The sequence below is a fragment of the Sprattus sprattus genome, assembly GCF_963457725.1.
Source record: "Sprattus sprattus genome assembly, chromosome: 18".
In the NCBI taxonomy this organism is placed as follows: Eukaryota; Metazoa; Chordata; class Actinopteri; order Clupeiformes; family Clupeidae; genus Sprattus; species Sprattus sprattus.
The window spans coordinates 7565829-7583012 of NC_137916.1; the positions used below are offsets into that span (position 1 = coordinate 7565829).

Consider the following 17184-nt stretch of genomic DNA (forward strand, 5'->3'; position numbering starts at 1 on the left):
TTGACCGTGGTTTGCCAGAATCATCCTTAACCATCATGTCAATTTATGAATTTTATGGAGTATCCAAATGTTTTTCCAATTGTTTCCAATTTCATCTGCAGTTATATATATAAAAAAATGTAAGCACTTTCAAATTTTACTTGTGTCACAGAGAGATACTCCCCAGATGTAATTTCCTGTCATTTGGACTTACTTACAAAAAACATATTGTGTAATAAATGGTCATATATGTGTGTCTCTCTCTGTGTGTGTGTGTGTGCTTCATGATTCCCAGAGGACCAACAGGAGGAACTACCACAGTATGTGGATGTCACCATTGACACACTCCATAAGGTCACTGACCACTACAACGTTTTAGAAAAACTGGGATCGTAAGTATAGCAGACATCCGCTATACACTTGGAGATATGTTCATGTCATATAATGAGTCTCTGCCTTTTCAGAAACTGATATTGAAAGAAAGGAAATACAAAAAAAGAAATACATTAAAATAAAGAGAGGCTGTCCATGAACATATGACAACCTGCAACGTTTCTTTTTCTCTTTGAGGGGGAAGTTTGGTCAGGTGCTCCGCCTCAAACACAAGGAAACAGGGCAAGTGTACGCTGGCAAGTTCTACAAGGGCCGCCGTGAGAAGGAGAGACAGGCGGCGAGAAGAGAGATCGAGCTCATGAACCACCTGCATCACCCCAAACTGGTGCAGTGCCTGGCAGCCTACGACAACAAGCCTGAGGTCGTCATGGTGATGGAGTTGTGAGTATGTCTGTTGTGAGAGTGTGTGGCGCGGTTGGGTGTGTCTTTTGCCAGTTCACTCGGCCAAAGCTGTAGGATGGGCATGATCATCTACACAACACACAGATGAATTAAATCAGTTTTACACAACCCTCACAGCACTCAGTTTACAGCTCTCCAACCACTAGGTCTTCAGGCACCCAACTGAAGCCAACAACGTTCAAATTCTGTTTGGGCTTATCTGATTAGCCTGACTCTCTGGCGAGCTGGGTTAAACAATGCTAACTTTATGGTGTGAGTACGATCATGTGTGTGCCTGTTTCCTGAGTGCCCAAAGTGACATGAATCTCTTGTTCTCCTGAGCAGCATAGCCGGTGGCGAGCTGTTTGAGCGTATCGTGGATGATAGCTATGAGCACACGGAGTCCACCAGCGCTAGCTACATGCAGCAGGTTCTGGAGGGGGTCCAGTACATGCATGAGCAGAGCATAGTCCACCTGGATCTCAAGCCGGAGAACATCGTCTGTGTGGACAAGAGCGGAACCCTGATTAAGGTCATCGACTTTGGCCTTGCATGCAAGCTGGGTGAGTGAGTGAGTGTGTGAGTAGTGTACATAGAGACTATGCCTCGTCATGTATAGAAAAGATATAAATGAATATTATTTTGACTCCATTTAAACAGAAGGTGTGTGCACCAAGACAAAAGAGCTGTTGAAAACCTTTTTGTAATAAGACCTATAGACTACATGGTGGCCATACGTTTAACTAGATTTACGTTTGAGTTTCGCCTGCATTTTAAATAAATCATCAATTGGAATCTCTATATTTGTCCCTGGTGATCGCTGCACAATAGCAAAGGCATTTACTAATAGGTAGTTTTAAGTGTACAAGCACTTTATCGGAGGTGAATTAGGCATTTTCCTGTTTACAAATGATGCAGCATTTCCAATCATCCAGATGGTGTTTTAGGAGCAGTGATTTCTCCCCGTCATCATTTACCTTTGTTCTCTCAGATCCCTCTACCCCTCTGACGGTGATGCATGGAACCCCTGAATTTGTGGCTCCAGAAGTGATCAACTATGAGCCTGTGAGCCTGGGCACAGACATGTGGAGCATTGGGGTGATCTGCTACATCCTGTGAGTACGAAATAGTCACTTACTAATGCTAAAGCTTTTTCTGATCACAAGGTGTTGTGTGTATGTGTATTCATGGAAACAGTAAAGAAGCACTTAATAGTGATGATAGGTCTGAAGAGAGGGGACAAGAAAGATAATAGGCCTGTGTCTGTGTGTGTGTGTGTGTGTGTGTGTGTGTGTGTGTGTGTGTGTGTGTGTGTCTCTGTCTGTCTGTCTGTCTGTCTGTCTGTCTGTCTGTCTGTCTGTCTGTCTGTCTGTCTGTCTGTCTGTCTGTCTGTCTGTCTGTCTGTCTGTCTGTCTGTCTGTCTGTGTGTCTGTGTGTCTGTGTGTCTGTGTGTCTGTGTGTCTGTGTGTGTGTGGTGTGTAGGCTGAGTGGAGAGTCTCCCTTCCAGGGCAGCAGTGATGCTGAGACTCTGGCCCTGGTCACGGCAGCACAGTGGGAGTTTGATGATGAGAGCTTCGAGGACATCAGCTCTCAGGCCAAAGAATTCATCAGCTCTCTGCTTAACAAGAACATAAGGTCAGCCCCACACAACCCTGCCGCAGACCCACACACAGACCAGGCTTCCTCTACCTGAGCAAACACATTACCTCATATGTACACAAAGGCCCATTCTCACTCTCTTGTTATGTCTATCACTCTATCTCTGCACACTCATATCAAATGTCCCCTCCACATAAAGAAACACACACACACACACACACACACACACACACACACACACACACACACACACACACACACACACACACACACACACACACACACACACACACACACACACACACACACACACACACACACACACACACACACACACACACACACACACACAGCTTCTCACATCCCATATCTAAAGGTATTTGAAGCCCAAACTTGTGTTCTCATGTGTGTTCAGACGCAGGATGTCCTGTGAGGAAGCTCTGGCTCATCCCTGGATGGTCTCAGCTGGATCAGGGGCCGCAAAGGTCCTCTCGAAGAATAAAATGAAGAAATTCCTGGCCAGGCAGAAATGGAAGGTATTTGTGTGTATGTGTGGGTGAGTGCGGTATTGATGTTGATTAATTAGCCATGTTGATATGAATTAACTAATTAGCTAAAATAGATGGTGAGGGAAGGTAGGGGATTTATCCTGAATAATTAAAGATATCTTGGTCTTAAAAGTCAGAGGAATGGGCCTGGAAATAAAGAGTTGAAAATATTAAGGATTCAAAAAAGAAGAGCTTACTAAGCAGGTAAATGAGCAGGTAAATGTCCAAGAGAACAACTGAATGACAAACTAGACATGGAATGAGAGGCAAGGACAGACTGGAAGGCAGATGGAGAACTTTGATGATCAAGAGAGCCAGAAGGGATGGAAAAGAGACAAGAGACAAGAGATTGATGAGACTCCCTGTTTGTGTGTGTGTGTGTGTGTGTGTGTGTGTGTGTGTGTGTGTGTGTGTGTGTGTGTGTGTGTGTGTGTGTGTGTGTGTGTGTGTGTGTGTGTGTGTGTGTGTGTGTGTGTGTGTGTGTGTGTGTGTGTGTGTGTGTGTGTGTGTGTGTGTGGGTGTGTGTGGGTGTGTGTGTGTGTGTACAGAAAACTGGAAAAGCTATCTTGGCTCTGAAGAGAATGGCACCGAAATCCAGAGAAGGCTCTCTGTCTGTAAGCAGCCCAGTGGAGGGTAAGACATCCACATTTGGGTACAAAGAGATTTAGTCTCTTCCACCCTCCGTTCCTCTTACCATCTGTCACCCACACCCCACTCCCCACCCCTCACACATACACACACACCTTTGAAGGCTGAGATGTTTTTCCATCTGTGCTATAGACTCCGCTGAGGTGCTGGAGGCTTTGGAGAGGAAACTCCATTCTGCCCCACAGTTCAGCCAGACCCTCTCAGACCTCACAGTAACGGCAGGATCAGCGGCCCTGCTCACATGCCAAATCACAGGTATCTATAAAGTACACAAACACAGAAACACACGCATATTCCACTTTCTAACCTACTGTACCTACACATCTCACCGTCACCCACCAATGAAGCTCCTAGTAAATATTCATTTGTTCATTCACATCCACCTCATCCAACCTATTTGTAATTGTAATCACCTTCCCCTGCCTCCCCTTCTTCCCATCCAGGCTACCCTGACCCAGAGGTACAGTGGCTCAAGGGGGAGGAGGTGCTTGAGGAGCAGCAGTGGCATCTTACAATGGACTATGAGGAGGACGGTAGCTGTAGCCTTAGACTGGAGAAGGTGGAGGAGCAGGACTTTGGAGTTTACACCTGCAGAGCCGTCAATGACCAGGGGGAGGCAGTGTGCTCCGCTACACTCACATTAAAGAACAGAGCTGGACGCTGATGTTCAACATTACACACACAGAAACCTAACTTTGCAATGCCTTGTGTTCATGATTCTAAATTTAAGTCTTAATTTACTCTAAATAAATGTCAAATCTCAGCTCTTCCTGTGTATGGTTACTGCACCTAATGTTGAATAATGACAGCATAAAACCACTTGTTATACTGTGGTCGTGCTCGCCAGTGCCAGTGAGCAGTGAGCACACACACATTATGAGCAGTGAGTGCCTTGCTCAAGGGCACTTCAACTGTGGATGTTGAGGGAGTGGGAAGGCGCTGTTCCTTCAACCCCCCTACCCTCATTTTTTTTCAAACCAGCTAAAACAAACTTCCACTGCCTTATTTGCTACGAAGTCTCTGCAAAGGTAGAAAAGAGTTTCATATTCCCGACATCTTAACTCCCCCTGAATTAAGTAAACTCTAAAATGTCTATGCAAGGAGAACTAAAATGTAAAATGAGAATATGGTATGAATGGTAATATAACCCACAGTATGTCTATACATAGCCTAATTGGCTTTTGCTATCAGTACTTACTTTATTATCTCACTTCTGGTTTTCTATCCAGCAACATTGCTTCACTTGTAAAATAAATGACTTTAATTAAATAAATTCTGATTTGGTGTTAAAAAGACTTCTGAAAAAGAAGAGCAAAACCACATTTTGAATATTTAACAATAAATGAATACCCCACAAATAGCCTAGTAGAGATTGCTCAACCAAATATAATTTTGATACTTAATCCAACAGAGGACAGCACTGGCTAGTACATGCACATGCAAGGGCAGCTAAAAAAGGAAAAAAAATGACTGGCATATAAACCTACTTATCTATCCTTCAGCTGGAAATACATGGACTTACACAGACAGTGGGTCTCAATACACAGTACACAGACAGTGAACCTCCTACACATTTAAATACAAACACATTTAAATCTTCCAGCTGGTTTTTCTTGTTCCATTACCATAACAACTGGCTCCAGATACCAAACCAGACAAACTTGATCTTTAAATCAAAATACTGTTTGTTAAACCCGGAAATACTTCTGTTGGTTTCCTTGTCTGCATGTGTTCAACGCACTTTACCATCTCTGAGGTCTAAGTGGTCCGAATTAAAACCGCTAAGGGAGGACGGCTGTATTAAATTAACATTGAAGCCGGGTAAGTATGTTTTGTTTTTGCTTGCGAGAATTATACGACAAACTCAAAGAATAAAATGTTTGGGGGCTCAGTATTTTGCTTCATGTTTGAGTAAAGTAAAAGTTGTAGCTCAGTGAGCTGTTTTAGTTTGAAACATTACGCACACAAGTTTTGTGCCAAATGCCAGCGGATTGGTAATTCTACAGTGAGTAGCCAACATGCAAATTCGGTGTCACGGCATGCACACCTCTCCTTATCATTTTAGATATAAAAGCATCTCTGTGTTATCCTCCCGATTTACGACCAACAGCGTTGGACTACTTTGATTTAAAAGTACATTATTGATATGGTTTGGCTAACAAAGACCGTCTTTACATGATTCTTAGTATTGGGTGTGGCCTTTCGTTTGAGTGGAAGTGTAAGGAAGGTTCAATGAATTGACTCGCATGTAAAGGAGTCTAAAACCCTGGGGATATTTTGATAAAATTGCACATTTAGATGTATGGAGTCAAATCTACGCCCTGGTGACTTTCCATAAACCTTGATTGAGATTGATTGTGTTGGTGTTGAGAAACGACTATACAAGTCTTGGCTTGTGTGTTCGCCAGCACTCATATTTAAACCTTGTCATACCTTTCTGAAGGCGGGTCAGGTGCAAGAAGATGGAAAGTCAAGGTGAGGTGATTGCCGGGCTCCGGGCAGCATTCCACACTGGAGTGACTATTCCGCTGGAGTTTCGTCTCACAGAGCTGAAGGGCCTCCTCGCCTTGATGGAGGAGAATGAAGATCAGATTCTGGAAGCATTACACAGGGACCTTAGAAAGGTATGTATAGGCTATGAGTGGTACCCCCTTACCATTTACAGTCCTTGCCAGATTTAACCGGGCTGCTTTAGATGTTGACTTCCAGCACCAATCCCTTGTATTATTTGTTCTACAGCCAAAATTTGAAGCAGCAATCTCAGAGATTGAGATTGTGAAGAATGACATTTGCCACGCGATAAATAACTTGAAGACCTGGATGTTACCTGAATATGTTGGCACGAATATGGTAAGGCTCTCTAGTGAAACCTAGTGTATTGTCCATGACTATCTGTACTGTGAATCGAGAGATTACCATCGTCTGAGAAATTAGCTCAGTTGTGTTTCCTTTCATAGAGAGCAGTTTAGCCTACGGAGATTTTTTTTTTTCCAAAATTATTTGTAAATGCATGTACCATAATCAACAAATCCACAGAACCATCCTAAAACACAGAATGCCTCACTTGTGGTTCATAAGCTCTCATTTCAATAGACAGAGAATGGTTTATTTTGTACAAATGAATGTATTATAAATACATACTTTATAATCTGTGAATATACATCATACATTGTTTGTGCATTTGTCCTGAAATGTAATTTGTAAATCTGTAATTCTGCGTGCACATTCCTGCAAAATTCTTCTTGCTTTTTTGGCAATCCACACACAAAGGTCTTGATCCAAACAAGTGTGAAATTGCATCAGAATTGCATTTGATTGTTGAGGATAAGGCAATGTAACAGTGAGTGTCAACAAACCCGCACAAAGCTGAAATGGATCCTGACAGAAGTGCAGCATTGCGAGACTAAAGTTTCCGTGAGACCTGCATCGTATGACATTGCAATGTTTGTGTCCACATGACTGAGCGATACTAGAGTGTAATTGTTGCTCATAGTGGTCATTGTCTCATATCTGATTGATTAACTTCATGTTTCTCCCTTCTCTTTACATTATTTTACTGTTGTGTTTTAGGCAACAAAGTTTGATAGTGTCTTTATACGAAGACAACCATTCGGAGTCGTTCTGATCATTGGGGCATGGAACTACCCTCTTCAGCTCATTCTGTTACCGTTAGTTGGTGCCATAGCTGCAGGTACATTCTTTCATCACCTGTTTTCTGATCTTGCCAGCTTCTGGTTAATTAGTCATTACATATAGTAGCTGCTTTTTGACCCAGGGAGATGGGCATATTTTCATAGTGCCTGTCGATATGTATTGGCTTCTGGTCTTGTCTATAGGACTAGTGGAAGATACTGAAATAATGCCATTGATATTTCACTAAACTGCTAATACAATATGTGATTATGTGCAAGTCAAATAGCCCTTGCAATTTAATCAAAGCATTGCAGTGGAGTTTCTATCCAAACACAGTTAGTGATGGCCATCCATCCTAAGTGAAATGAAAGGTAAATATCAATTAATGTAGCGCATCATCCCCTCGTGTTACAATCACGATATTTGGACAACAACTATGATATTGTGATTTTTCTATATATTATATGACCCAGCAAGTATTGCAATTTGAAACATTGCGATTTACTTCTCCCATATTTTTAGTTTTGTTTGCTGGGTGTCTCTGCAGCCATCTTGGCATTGTAAATGTGTTCCTTTCCAATTTCCCCTGTGATGCTGTAGAATTAAAAATTATAATATATAAATAAATGAATATAGCGAGATTTGCCGATACGATATCCTGCCAAAAGATTGCAATACAACACAGTAAAGATTGTATTGTACACCGTAAATAATTATAACTCGACCTAATTTCTCAACCGCCAGTAGCATGGTGTAAGTCATTTTTCGTCAAGATATGTGTGTGCCTTACAGGGTGCTCTGTTTTAGTCCTGGTTTGTTGAGTTTATCAAAGATATGTGTTGCTCGATGCAGACTGCCTGGTCAAACTTCCAGATAGTTTTTTTTACAATGAAAAAGATCAGTTTGGGTATTAAAACTATTTCCTAGACAAATCTTTTTGTCACCTACTACCATACTGGAGAAGTCTGTTTCAGTGCTTATCCTTCTTACTTGCGTCATGCATTAGGTAACTGTGCCCTCCTCAAGCCGTCTGAGATCAGTCAAGCAACCGAGGCACTCCTGGCTGAACTCATTCCCAAGTACCTGTCCAAGGTAAGGCAGCGTTCACTCACCTGTCACCTGTCTTCGCTTATGTGTGGGTGTCTTTGCGACGCGTCCCTGTATTCATATCTGTCTGGCCATATTCCTTTCAGGAGTGCTATGTGGTCACTTGTGGTGGAGCAGAGGACACAAGAAGGTTATTGGAGAACAGATTTGACCACATTTTTTACACAGGTAGGATTGTTTACAGTCCAGCTCTTCCTTCCTCACGTTCAGCTTTAAATCAAAATTTTGTATTGTTGTAATTTGGCTTGGTTAAGCTTTGTCTCTGTATTATTTAGCACATTTCTTATTGATGCGGTGTTTCTGTAGAAAGTTCCACATTTTCAATCACTTAAGTTTTTTTTTTTTTAAGCTGATATAATTTTTCCATAGCAAAACAACCATTTTATGTTATAGATTGGTGTTGGCAATGCTATTATTGACTTTCATTACTGCATTAAGACTTTGCTTATCTCCCAATCCTTCAGGTTCTCAGGCGGTGGCTCGGAAAATCCTCCTTGCTGCTGCGGTTCACTTGACCCCTGTCACCCTGGAGCTGGGGGGGAAGACCCCCTGTCTGATCTACGGCCGGATAGACATGAGGATCCTCGCCAAGAGGATAGTCTGGGCCAAGTATTTTAACGCCGGCCAGAGCTGCGTTGCTCCGGACTACATCCTTTGCACTAAGGAGACACAGGACGCTCTCTTACCGCTCATCCGCGAGGCCCTGGATGCCTTCTACGGGCCTGACCCTCAGAAGTGTCCAGACGTTGGGCGCATTGTGACGGACAAGCACTGGAGCCACCTGATGGACCTGCTGGGGAAGTCCAAGGGGAAAGTGGTGATTGGGGGAGAGAGCACACAAGAGGAGAAGTACATCGGTAAGCAGGGTGGTGGTGGTGATTCATTTATAATGAGCAGGAATAGAGATATGGACTAGGGATTTCTAAAGCTGTGGCATTAGATTCGTTTTGTAGATTCTGTTGCTTCTAGAGAAATATTTCTGTCATTTTCACAGAACCACCTCAATACCGTTTTCAACCTTGAATTTGTACGTGTACACTGAGCCAGTTTCTTTTGAATGATGCATGTGGCCTGAAAACAGAGGCAATAAGAACACTCCAATGGCCTGCCTCGTGTAACAGTGATGTAGAATGGTTTGAGAGCCTACGTATAATCTGCCTCACCTACCATCCCGGTCTCCCCACAGCTCCTACAGTGCTGGTGGATGTTGAAGAAACGGACATCCTCATGCAGGAGGAGATCTTTGGCCCAATCCTTCCCATTCTCACCGTGGAGACCCTGGAGGAAGCCATCACCTTTGTGAACGCCAGAGAGAAGCCGCTGGCCCTGTACGTCTTCTCTGATGAGCCTCAGGTAAGCAGAAGAGATGGATGAGCCTTATGTGATGAAGCTCATCAGGTGTCCTGAGTCTGTTGAATGGTTTGTGCTACTTTACATAGCATATAATGTAAGGACTGTGTTTCCACCCTGCCCTCCCTAGGTTGTGACCACTGTTATGGAGAGCACCAACAGTGGGGGATTCTGTGCAAATGATGGCATCCTGCAGATGACCCTACCAACCTTACCTTTTGGGGGAGTAGGTAGGTGTGACAGTCCCAGGTTATCAGATCATAACAAGTGTAGAACAACTGGTAAGATGGTTCATTTTAGCCAATGCACATTGCTCAGGAGTTAGTAACTATAAGGAAAACTGGTTCCATACCTTTACTTTTCAGGTAAACCATGAATTCTCCTAACACTGCATCAACTAACCTCCATCTCCCCACCCAGGTGCCAGTGGCATGGGCTGCTACCATGGCCGCTATACCTACGAGACATTCAGTCACAAGCGTGCCTGTCTGCTGAGGAGCTCTGGGCTGGAGCGAATCGGCGCCCTGCGTTACCCCCCCTACAGTGACTACCGTCTCAGCTGGCTGCGCTGGGCAACCACCACCAAGAAGGGCAGCTGCTCACTTCTGTGAGATGAGGCAGTTCAGGATATTGCTTTTTTTGCAGCAAAATTGGAACTCAGACCAAATGGAAACGCATTGCCGGTACTGCTGTTCAGAACGTGTTATATTCTCACTTTTAATGGCGATATTGCACGATTTGTTTGGTATGGTATTTCCAGGGATGGATCGAAGAATCTTCTACTTTTATTTTTCCAGTTTTTGTAAGGGCAAATGTGTACTGTCTTATATCTCTAGTGAACAGTAACCTTTGTAATGCTACAATTAAGTTATTTAATTAACTCAAAGTACAGTAATATACACATAAATAAATATTCAAATTGAAATGAATACATGCTGCCTTCCTGTGTCTGCATAACACAAGCATTGCTGTGTAAAAGACAAAACATTTAGAACTGGATATTGTGGAAAACATACCGGCTTACATCTGGTAAAGAATTGTTGCAGGATTGTCTGATAACTTTATTGGCTGAAGCGTGAGCTGCCTTTTCTTCTCACAGTGTCTGGTTAACCATTTAATGGGCTTATGTCATCTCATAATTGCTTTCATATCCATAAATCAATATTTTTAGGTCTTGCCTGCACAGACGTGCCTATTGAAACTTGATGATTTTGCAGCCCATTAGTGCCATCACATTAGTCTGGGAAGTCCCGCCCTCTTTTCCGGCCAATTTGATTTTGCCTCTGAAGTGGGTCTGGCAAACTTCGGATAGCCGTTCATTTCAACATTTCCAGAATCTCTGAAACCAATCACAAACTGGCTTTTGGCTACCCGGCGCGCCATTGGCGAATTTAAAATAACCACGTCAAGGTAACAAAACCGAAAGCAAAGAGAAAGCACAGCAAAACTATATACTGCTCTCGCGGCTGTCTTGGATGATTTCAAAGGCAAGTTTTCTTTGAAAATAGAACAGAAACCTGCTCTGGAACAATTCATACAGAAAAAAGATGTGTTTGCTTTATTACCGATCGTTGTATCGTTGTATAGTATCGTTGGTCTGATTGGTTAAAGGCGTGTCCAATTACGTGAGTGAAGTGGACCTCCATTTAGTACTTCGCCAGACTAATTGAGCAAATTAAATGCAGTGAAGGGGCGGGGAATTCCCAGACATCAGCGGGAAAAATGAGTATTGGACACTTTCTCAGTAAATATATTTTCAAAGGTGCTATTGACATGAACTTCCACCAGATGTTGTTAACAACCATACATATAACCAAGAAAACCAAAACAATTACGTTCAGAAATTAAGTTATGTGTAATAATGTGAAATGACACGGATAAAGTATTGAACACATGAAGAAAGGGAGGTGCAAAAAGGCATGGAAAGCGAAGACAAAAGCTGAAATCTATCAGTAATTAGAAAGCAATCCAACCCCTTGCAGAGTGCAAATTAATATCAGCTGGTTCAGTCCCAACTGATGGCCTATAAAAAGGGATCACACAAGAAACATCTCATGATGGGTAAAAGCAAAGAGCTCTCACAAGAGTCAAAGTGTGTTTATTATTGCATATGCCAAATTGCTTCAGCACAGCAAAATTCTTACGACTTGGCAAGCATCATTCATCTACGCAGTATACGTCATACATATAACATATACCAAAAAGTTACATAAAACTCTATAACACTATGACAATAAAACATATAAAATATAACCTTAACATACAACAATTTAAAGAACAACATATAGCTCTATAACATATAACATTAACATTCAACAATGAAGAGTACAGTAGAAGGGCTAGCAGCAGTTTAAGTGTGAATTTAGGCATGTTAAGAATAAGTTAAAAAGTTTTTAAAATTGTGCAAATATATCTAGGAAGTGAATTGTATGAGTGGGGGGAGCAGGGAGTAGGTGGAGGTGGCGACAGTTCAGTGGGTCAGTGTTTCTGATTCAAAAGCCTTACAGCCAGGGGGAAAAAGCTGTTTGTGAGTCTGGTAGTCCGTGTTCGGATGCTCCGGTAGCGTCTTCCAGACGGCAGCAATGAAAAAAGTCCATAGCCTGGGTGGCTGTTGTCCTTTAAAAATGTTTGTGCTTTCCTCAGGCATCTATTGTTATAGATGCCTTGCACGGAGGGGAGATGGCTGCCGGTGATACGCTCCGCTGTCTTCACCACCCTCTGCAGGGCCTTGCGGTCGGCAGCGGAGCAGCTACCATACCAGGCAGTGATGCAGCCTGAGAGGGTGCTCTCAATGGTGCATCTGTAAAAGTTTGTTAGTGTCTTAGAAGACACGCCAAACTTCTTGAGTCTCCTCAATAAGTATAGCCGCTTCTGTGCAGTTTTGACTGCTGAGCCTGCCTGCATGGACCAGGTTAGGTCATCCTTGATGTACACACCGAGGAATTTGAAGTTGGACACTCTCTCCACTTCAGCTCCCTCGATGTGTATGGGGTCCTGACCCCCCCTTCTGCAGCTTCCTGAAGTCCACGATCATCTTCTTGGTTTTGCAGACGTTGAGAGACAGGTTGTTGTCTTGGCACCATTCTGCCAAGCCCCTTACCTCATCTCTATAGGCAGTCTCATCGTTGTTAGAGATGAGACCCAGGATGGTAGTGTCGTCTGCAAACTTCAGGATGATGTTGGAATTGTGTGTTGCCACACAGTCATGCGTGTACAGGGAGTACAGGAGGAGACTGAGTACGCAGCCCTGGGGGGCACCGGTACTCAGGGTCAGTGAGGAGGAGGTGTGGTTGCCCATTCTCACCACCTGGGGTCTGCTCGTCAGGAAGTCCAGGATCCAGTTGCACAGGGGTGTTTTAAGACCCAGGCCCCTGAGCTTCGGGACGAGCTTGGCAGGCACAATAGTGTTGAATGCTGAGCTGTAATCCACAAACAGCATCCTCACATATGTGTTGCTCTTTTCCAGGTGGGAGAGGGTGGTGTGTGTTGCTAGGGCAATGGCATCGTCTGTTGATCGGTTTGGACGGTATGCAAACTGAAAGGGGTCCAGGGTGTTGGGAAGGGTAGAGCAGATGTGGGTTCTGACCAGCCGCTCAAAGCACTTCATAATTGTGGAGGTCAGTGCTACAGGGCGGTAGTCATTCAGGCAGGTTACTGATGTTTTCTTTGGTATGGGGATGATGGACTTCAGACAGATGCAGTGATAAGTTGAATATGAAGGTGAATACTGGCTTCAGAGAAAGAAAATAAAGCTGCTAGAATGGCCCAGCCAGTCACCTGACTTGAATTCAATTGAAAATCTTTCGAAAGAACTGAAGATCAGAGTTCATAGAAGAAGCCCACGGAATCTTCAAGATTTGAAACCGGTTTGTGTGGAAGAATGGGCCAAAATCACACCTGAGCAATGCATATGACTTGTTTCTCCACACAGGAGGCGTCTTGAAGCTGTCCATACCAAAAAGGCTTTTGTACAAATATTAAATAAATATCAGTCAGCGTGTTCAATAATTCTTCCCTGTTTATTTGTATTTGCTTTGGTTTCTATGTTTATATGGATTACTTGGGTTGTTACCAACATCTGGTGAAAATGTCATGTCAATAGCACCTTTGGAAATATTACTGAGAAAAATGGTGACGTGTTCAATACTTATTTTACCCGCTGTAATAAAAATATTATACAGGCAAAAAATAAAAAGTGGTTTAAAATAATCACTCTTATGAAACTACAAATAAAACATTTGAAAAAATAAGACTTCTTTTATTTTCCCATGCTTATAGAAAACAAATGTCAGACTGGGTCAGTTGTAAAATCAGGATTTAATTATGTAAAGACGGACACAACATTTAATAAAAGAAATATCCCGTCCTCCAAGTAGTCCGATTATCAATGAAAATCAAAATAAGGTACTTTTTGTTTGTCAGATTTAGGCTTATATTTATTTTTTATGCAATCACATATAATTTGTTTAACTTTTTTTTTTTAATTTACCAGTTTACATATTCCGCTATTCTAAACATTGTATTCAAATTACACCCAAAAGTTAGAAATACAAAGCCTCTGTTGAGACTCAGACATCACACACATTTTCTGTCTTCAGTTAAGAGCACATACGTATTTCTATCATATGGTAAGTCTTCTGTCCAGTATAGACACCAGAAAAAAACACGGCGTCGATATTAGGCAATATGAGGAATTGCTGGTGCCCATTCCTTCCAGGCAAACCCTTAGTGAGTTGGCCAGCACGTGGCTTTTGAGGGAGGGCCGAGTCTGGATTTTCCCTTCAGGGTTCAGGTTTGTATGAGGAGGGTGGGTTGGTCCCGGAAGAGCCTTGTTCAGGGGCGGGAGGGTCGGGGGCGGCGGGGGAGCTCGACGGGGTGGTCTGATCCTTTTGTACTAGCTCCGGTTCGTCCTGTCCTGCCTGAGGCGGGTGCACCAGGACCCGGTCGATGATTCCGAAATCCTGAGCCTCAATAGGGCTCATGTAGCGATCTCTTTCCATCACACCCTCTGGGGGAGGCATACGGATGCACAGGAGAACATAAAACAGTGATATACCTTTTAATGGACTAAGTATTTAATATTTAAACTAAATATTACAGGAGGTGAACTTACCTATTTTTTCCAGTAGCTGGCCCGTGTGTTTGCTGTAAATGAGGTTGATCTGATGTTTCAGTTTAAGAATCTCCTCTGCCTGAATGGCAATATCTGTGGCCTGACCCTAAAACACACAAGGCATTATTTCTTAAACAGGGGCATCTAAATATTCCAGAGGTTAGACTAGAACAATTCCTCAAGGCTCTAAAGGCAAACAGTTCAGTTACAATGCAGGTACAGGTACAGGTACAGATGCCCGATAGAGAGCATTTTGAATGGTTGCATCACAGTGGGGTATGGGAGCTGCACAACCAGGGACTGCAGGGTCCTAAGCAGTGTCAGGTCTGCAGAGTTCATCATAGGCAGGGGGCTCCCAGCCCTGCAGGACACCTACCACACTCGATGCCTCATAAAAGCTTGCAGGATTTTTAAAGACGGTTACCACCTATCCAACAGATTTTTTACTCCGTTGCCATCTTGCAGGCGATACCGGAGCATTCGGTCTCAAACACGTAGACTGGAGAACAGTTTCTTTCCGAGGGCCATCAGGCTTCTCAATGGACAGTGATTCACTTTCGCCACTTTATTAACTTGCCACTTTATACATGTCACTTGTAACTACTGTTTGCACTATATGTTTGTTATATTGTATATTAAGCATATTTAGTATATTAAGTATATTTGGCATATTTATAGTTTTCTACATTAGTATAGGTTTGTTATATGTTTAGTATATGTTCAGAGTATTAATATGTTATGTTATGTTAGGTTGTTGTGCGGTGTCTTGTCACAAAATTTCAGTGCCCAGTCTGACTGTGTTGTTCTGTGCATCTGAAAATTAAAGACTTGATCTTGAACTATAAACCCCTACCACCTCCTCAACTGCCCAATGTGCCCCCAGTTCTCACCCTGGCCCCTCCTGATGGTTGGTGCACCATAATCCGGGCATTTGGCAGCGAGTGCCTCATGCCAGCGGTGCCTGCGGCCAGGAGTAAGCTGCCCATGCTGGCAGCCTGGCCCACACACCAGGTGGAGATGGGGTTCAGGATGTACTGCATGGTGTCGTAGATGGCCAGCCCTGCTGTCACCACACCACCTAAGCGTGAGAAAGAGGAACTATTTAATAGGAACTACCATTGGTTGTTTTTTTAACGCAAGACTGACAAACATGGTTAATTTCCGGTCCAAAGCATCTCCACTCTCACCAGGGCTGTTGATGTACATGTGGATGGGTTTGTTGTTGCTCTCTGACTGAAGAAACAGCAGCTGGGCAATAACAAGGCTTGCTACAGAGTCATCAATCTGAAGGGGAGGAGAGGAATACACGAGTCATAAGATTTGTATGATTGACACATCTCTTCTGAATAAATGTCATCTTGTACACTGCGAACACATTTGCCTTGCTATTGCAACATTAAGGTAGCATAACCAAGAACACGAATGTGCCAAATTGTGCAACAAAGCATGTTCAAGAAAACCCATGTACTACTTTTGACAAGTTTGCATTCCTGGAGTTGTTTCTACGATTTCAACTTTGTTCACGGATGTGTTTTTTTCTCTTTTTAAGTTGTCCTTGCATAAAGCTAACCTACCAACCTGTTTGTGACTAAGTTTACACATATGGCAAGTCTGGGAAGGTGACCTGTTGTCTATTAAGACGGAGATACTTACTGGACCCATCAAACAGATGATTCTCTCTCTCAAGAGGCGAGAGTAGATGTCATAGGCGCGCTCTCCTCGGCCCTAGGCGTGAAAGGGCACAAGAAAAGGATCACATTAAGAACTTTATTAAGTATGGTTTACGGGCCAAGCTGACAATGTTATGTCACGACACTTCGAGGCAGACCACTTTATCAACGGGCGACTCTTACCGTCTGTTCAACTACAATGGGTATAAGAGGACTTTTCCATGGCGCACTGTGATGAATGAGCCGACTTCCTTTTGCAGCTGAGACGCCCAATTGTAATACTCTCTAAGTAAAGAAAAAACAAGACGGGGCAGACAATGAGCGACTGAAATCAGGCTAACTTATGTCACTACAGGACAAACAAGGATAATGTTGACAGACTTAGCCACGAATTAAGTTTTCAAAGCGGCGATTATGACAGACCACACAGACATCACACTGGCTAAATCGTCCAACGCTTGTTCGTCCAGTTAATTGTGTCTACTTGACAGTTATATGTTTAGTTAGTCAGCTACAGGACCTACACCTAGCTAGCTACCTTACATAGGCTAAGTTAGGTAGTTACACAAGGCTACATCATCACAAACACAGACACGTTATAAACCCGTCTTGAACTCGACACATCTACATGTTATAAACCCGTCTTCTACTCGACACATTCCAAACAGTCAGAAACTCATTAAAACACACTCACTCGTATCAACATTGCAAACAGTTACAATGTGGAATCCTTCTGCGCGACCCTTGATAAACCGGATGTAAT

At 43.1% G+C, this 17184-nt stretch overlaps 2 protein-coding genes across 2 annotated transcripts; one reads left to right on the plus strand and one right to left on the minus strand.

Moving 5' to 3' along the window:
- Positions 1-6010: 6010 nt before the first annotated feature.
- Positions 6011-10249, plus strand: aldh3b1 (aldehyde dehydrogenase 3 family, member B1; the record flags this gene model as incomplete). Its single annotated transcript, XM_080856130.1, has 9 exons — positions 6011-6172; positions 6288-6398; positions 7119-7239; positions 8188-8273; positions 8375-8456; positions 8753-9145; positions 9475-9641; positions 9769-9868; positions 10059-10249. The coding sequence occupies 9 exons, from the start codon at positions 6011-6013 to the stop codon at positions 10247-10249; spliced, it is 1413 nt and encodes a 470-aa protein (XP_080712256.1).
- Positions 10250-13875: 3626 nt separating this feature from the next.
- Positions 13876-17184, minus strand: clpp (caseinolytic mitochondrial matrix peptidase proteolytic subunit). The gene is made up of 7 exons (XM_080856536.1): positions 17116-17184; positions 16605-16706; positions 16405-16476; positions 15939-16035; positions 15642-15829; positions 14752-14857; positions 13876-14646 (listed from the first exon to the last, which is right to left on the minus strand). Exons 1-7 carry the CDS (start codon positions 17125-17127, stop codon positions 14420-14422), a joined length of 804 nt encoding a protein of 267 aa, XP_080712662.1. The 5' UTR covers positions 17128-17184; the 3' UTR covers positions 13876-14419.

Bases quoted from the DNA above. Each gene is read 5' to 3' on its own strand.
- clpp (XM_080856536.1), bottom strand. The intron at 16,477-16,604 runs GTAAGAGTCGCC...TTTCACGCCTAG, and splicing joins CCATTGTAGTTGAACAGACG to GGCCGAGGAGAGCGCGCCTA. The intron at 15,830-15,938 runs GTGAGAGTGGAG...TCTCACGCTTAG, and splicing joins CATGTACATCAACAGCCCTG to GTGGTGTGGTGACAGCAGGG.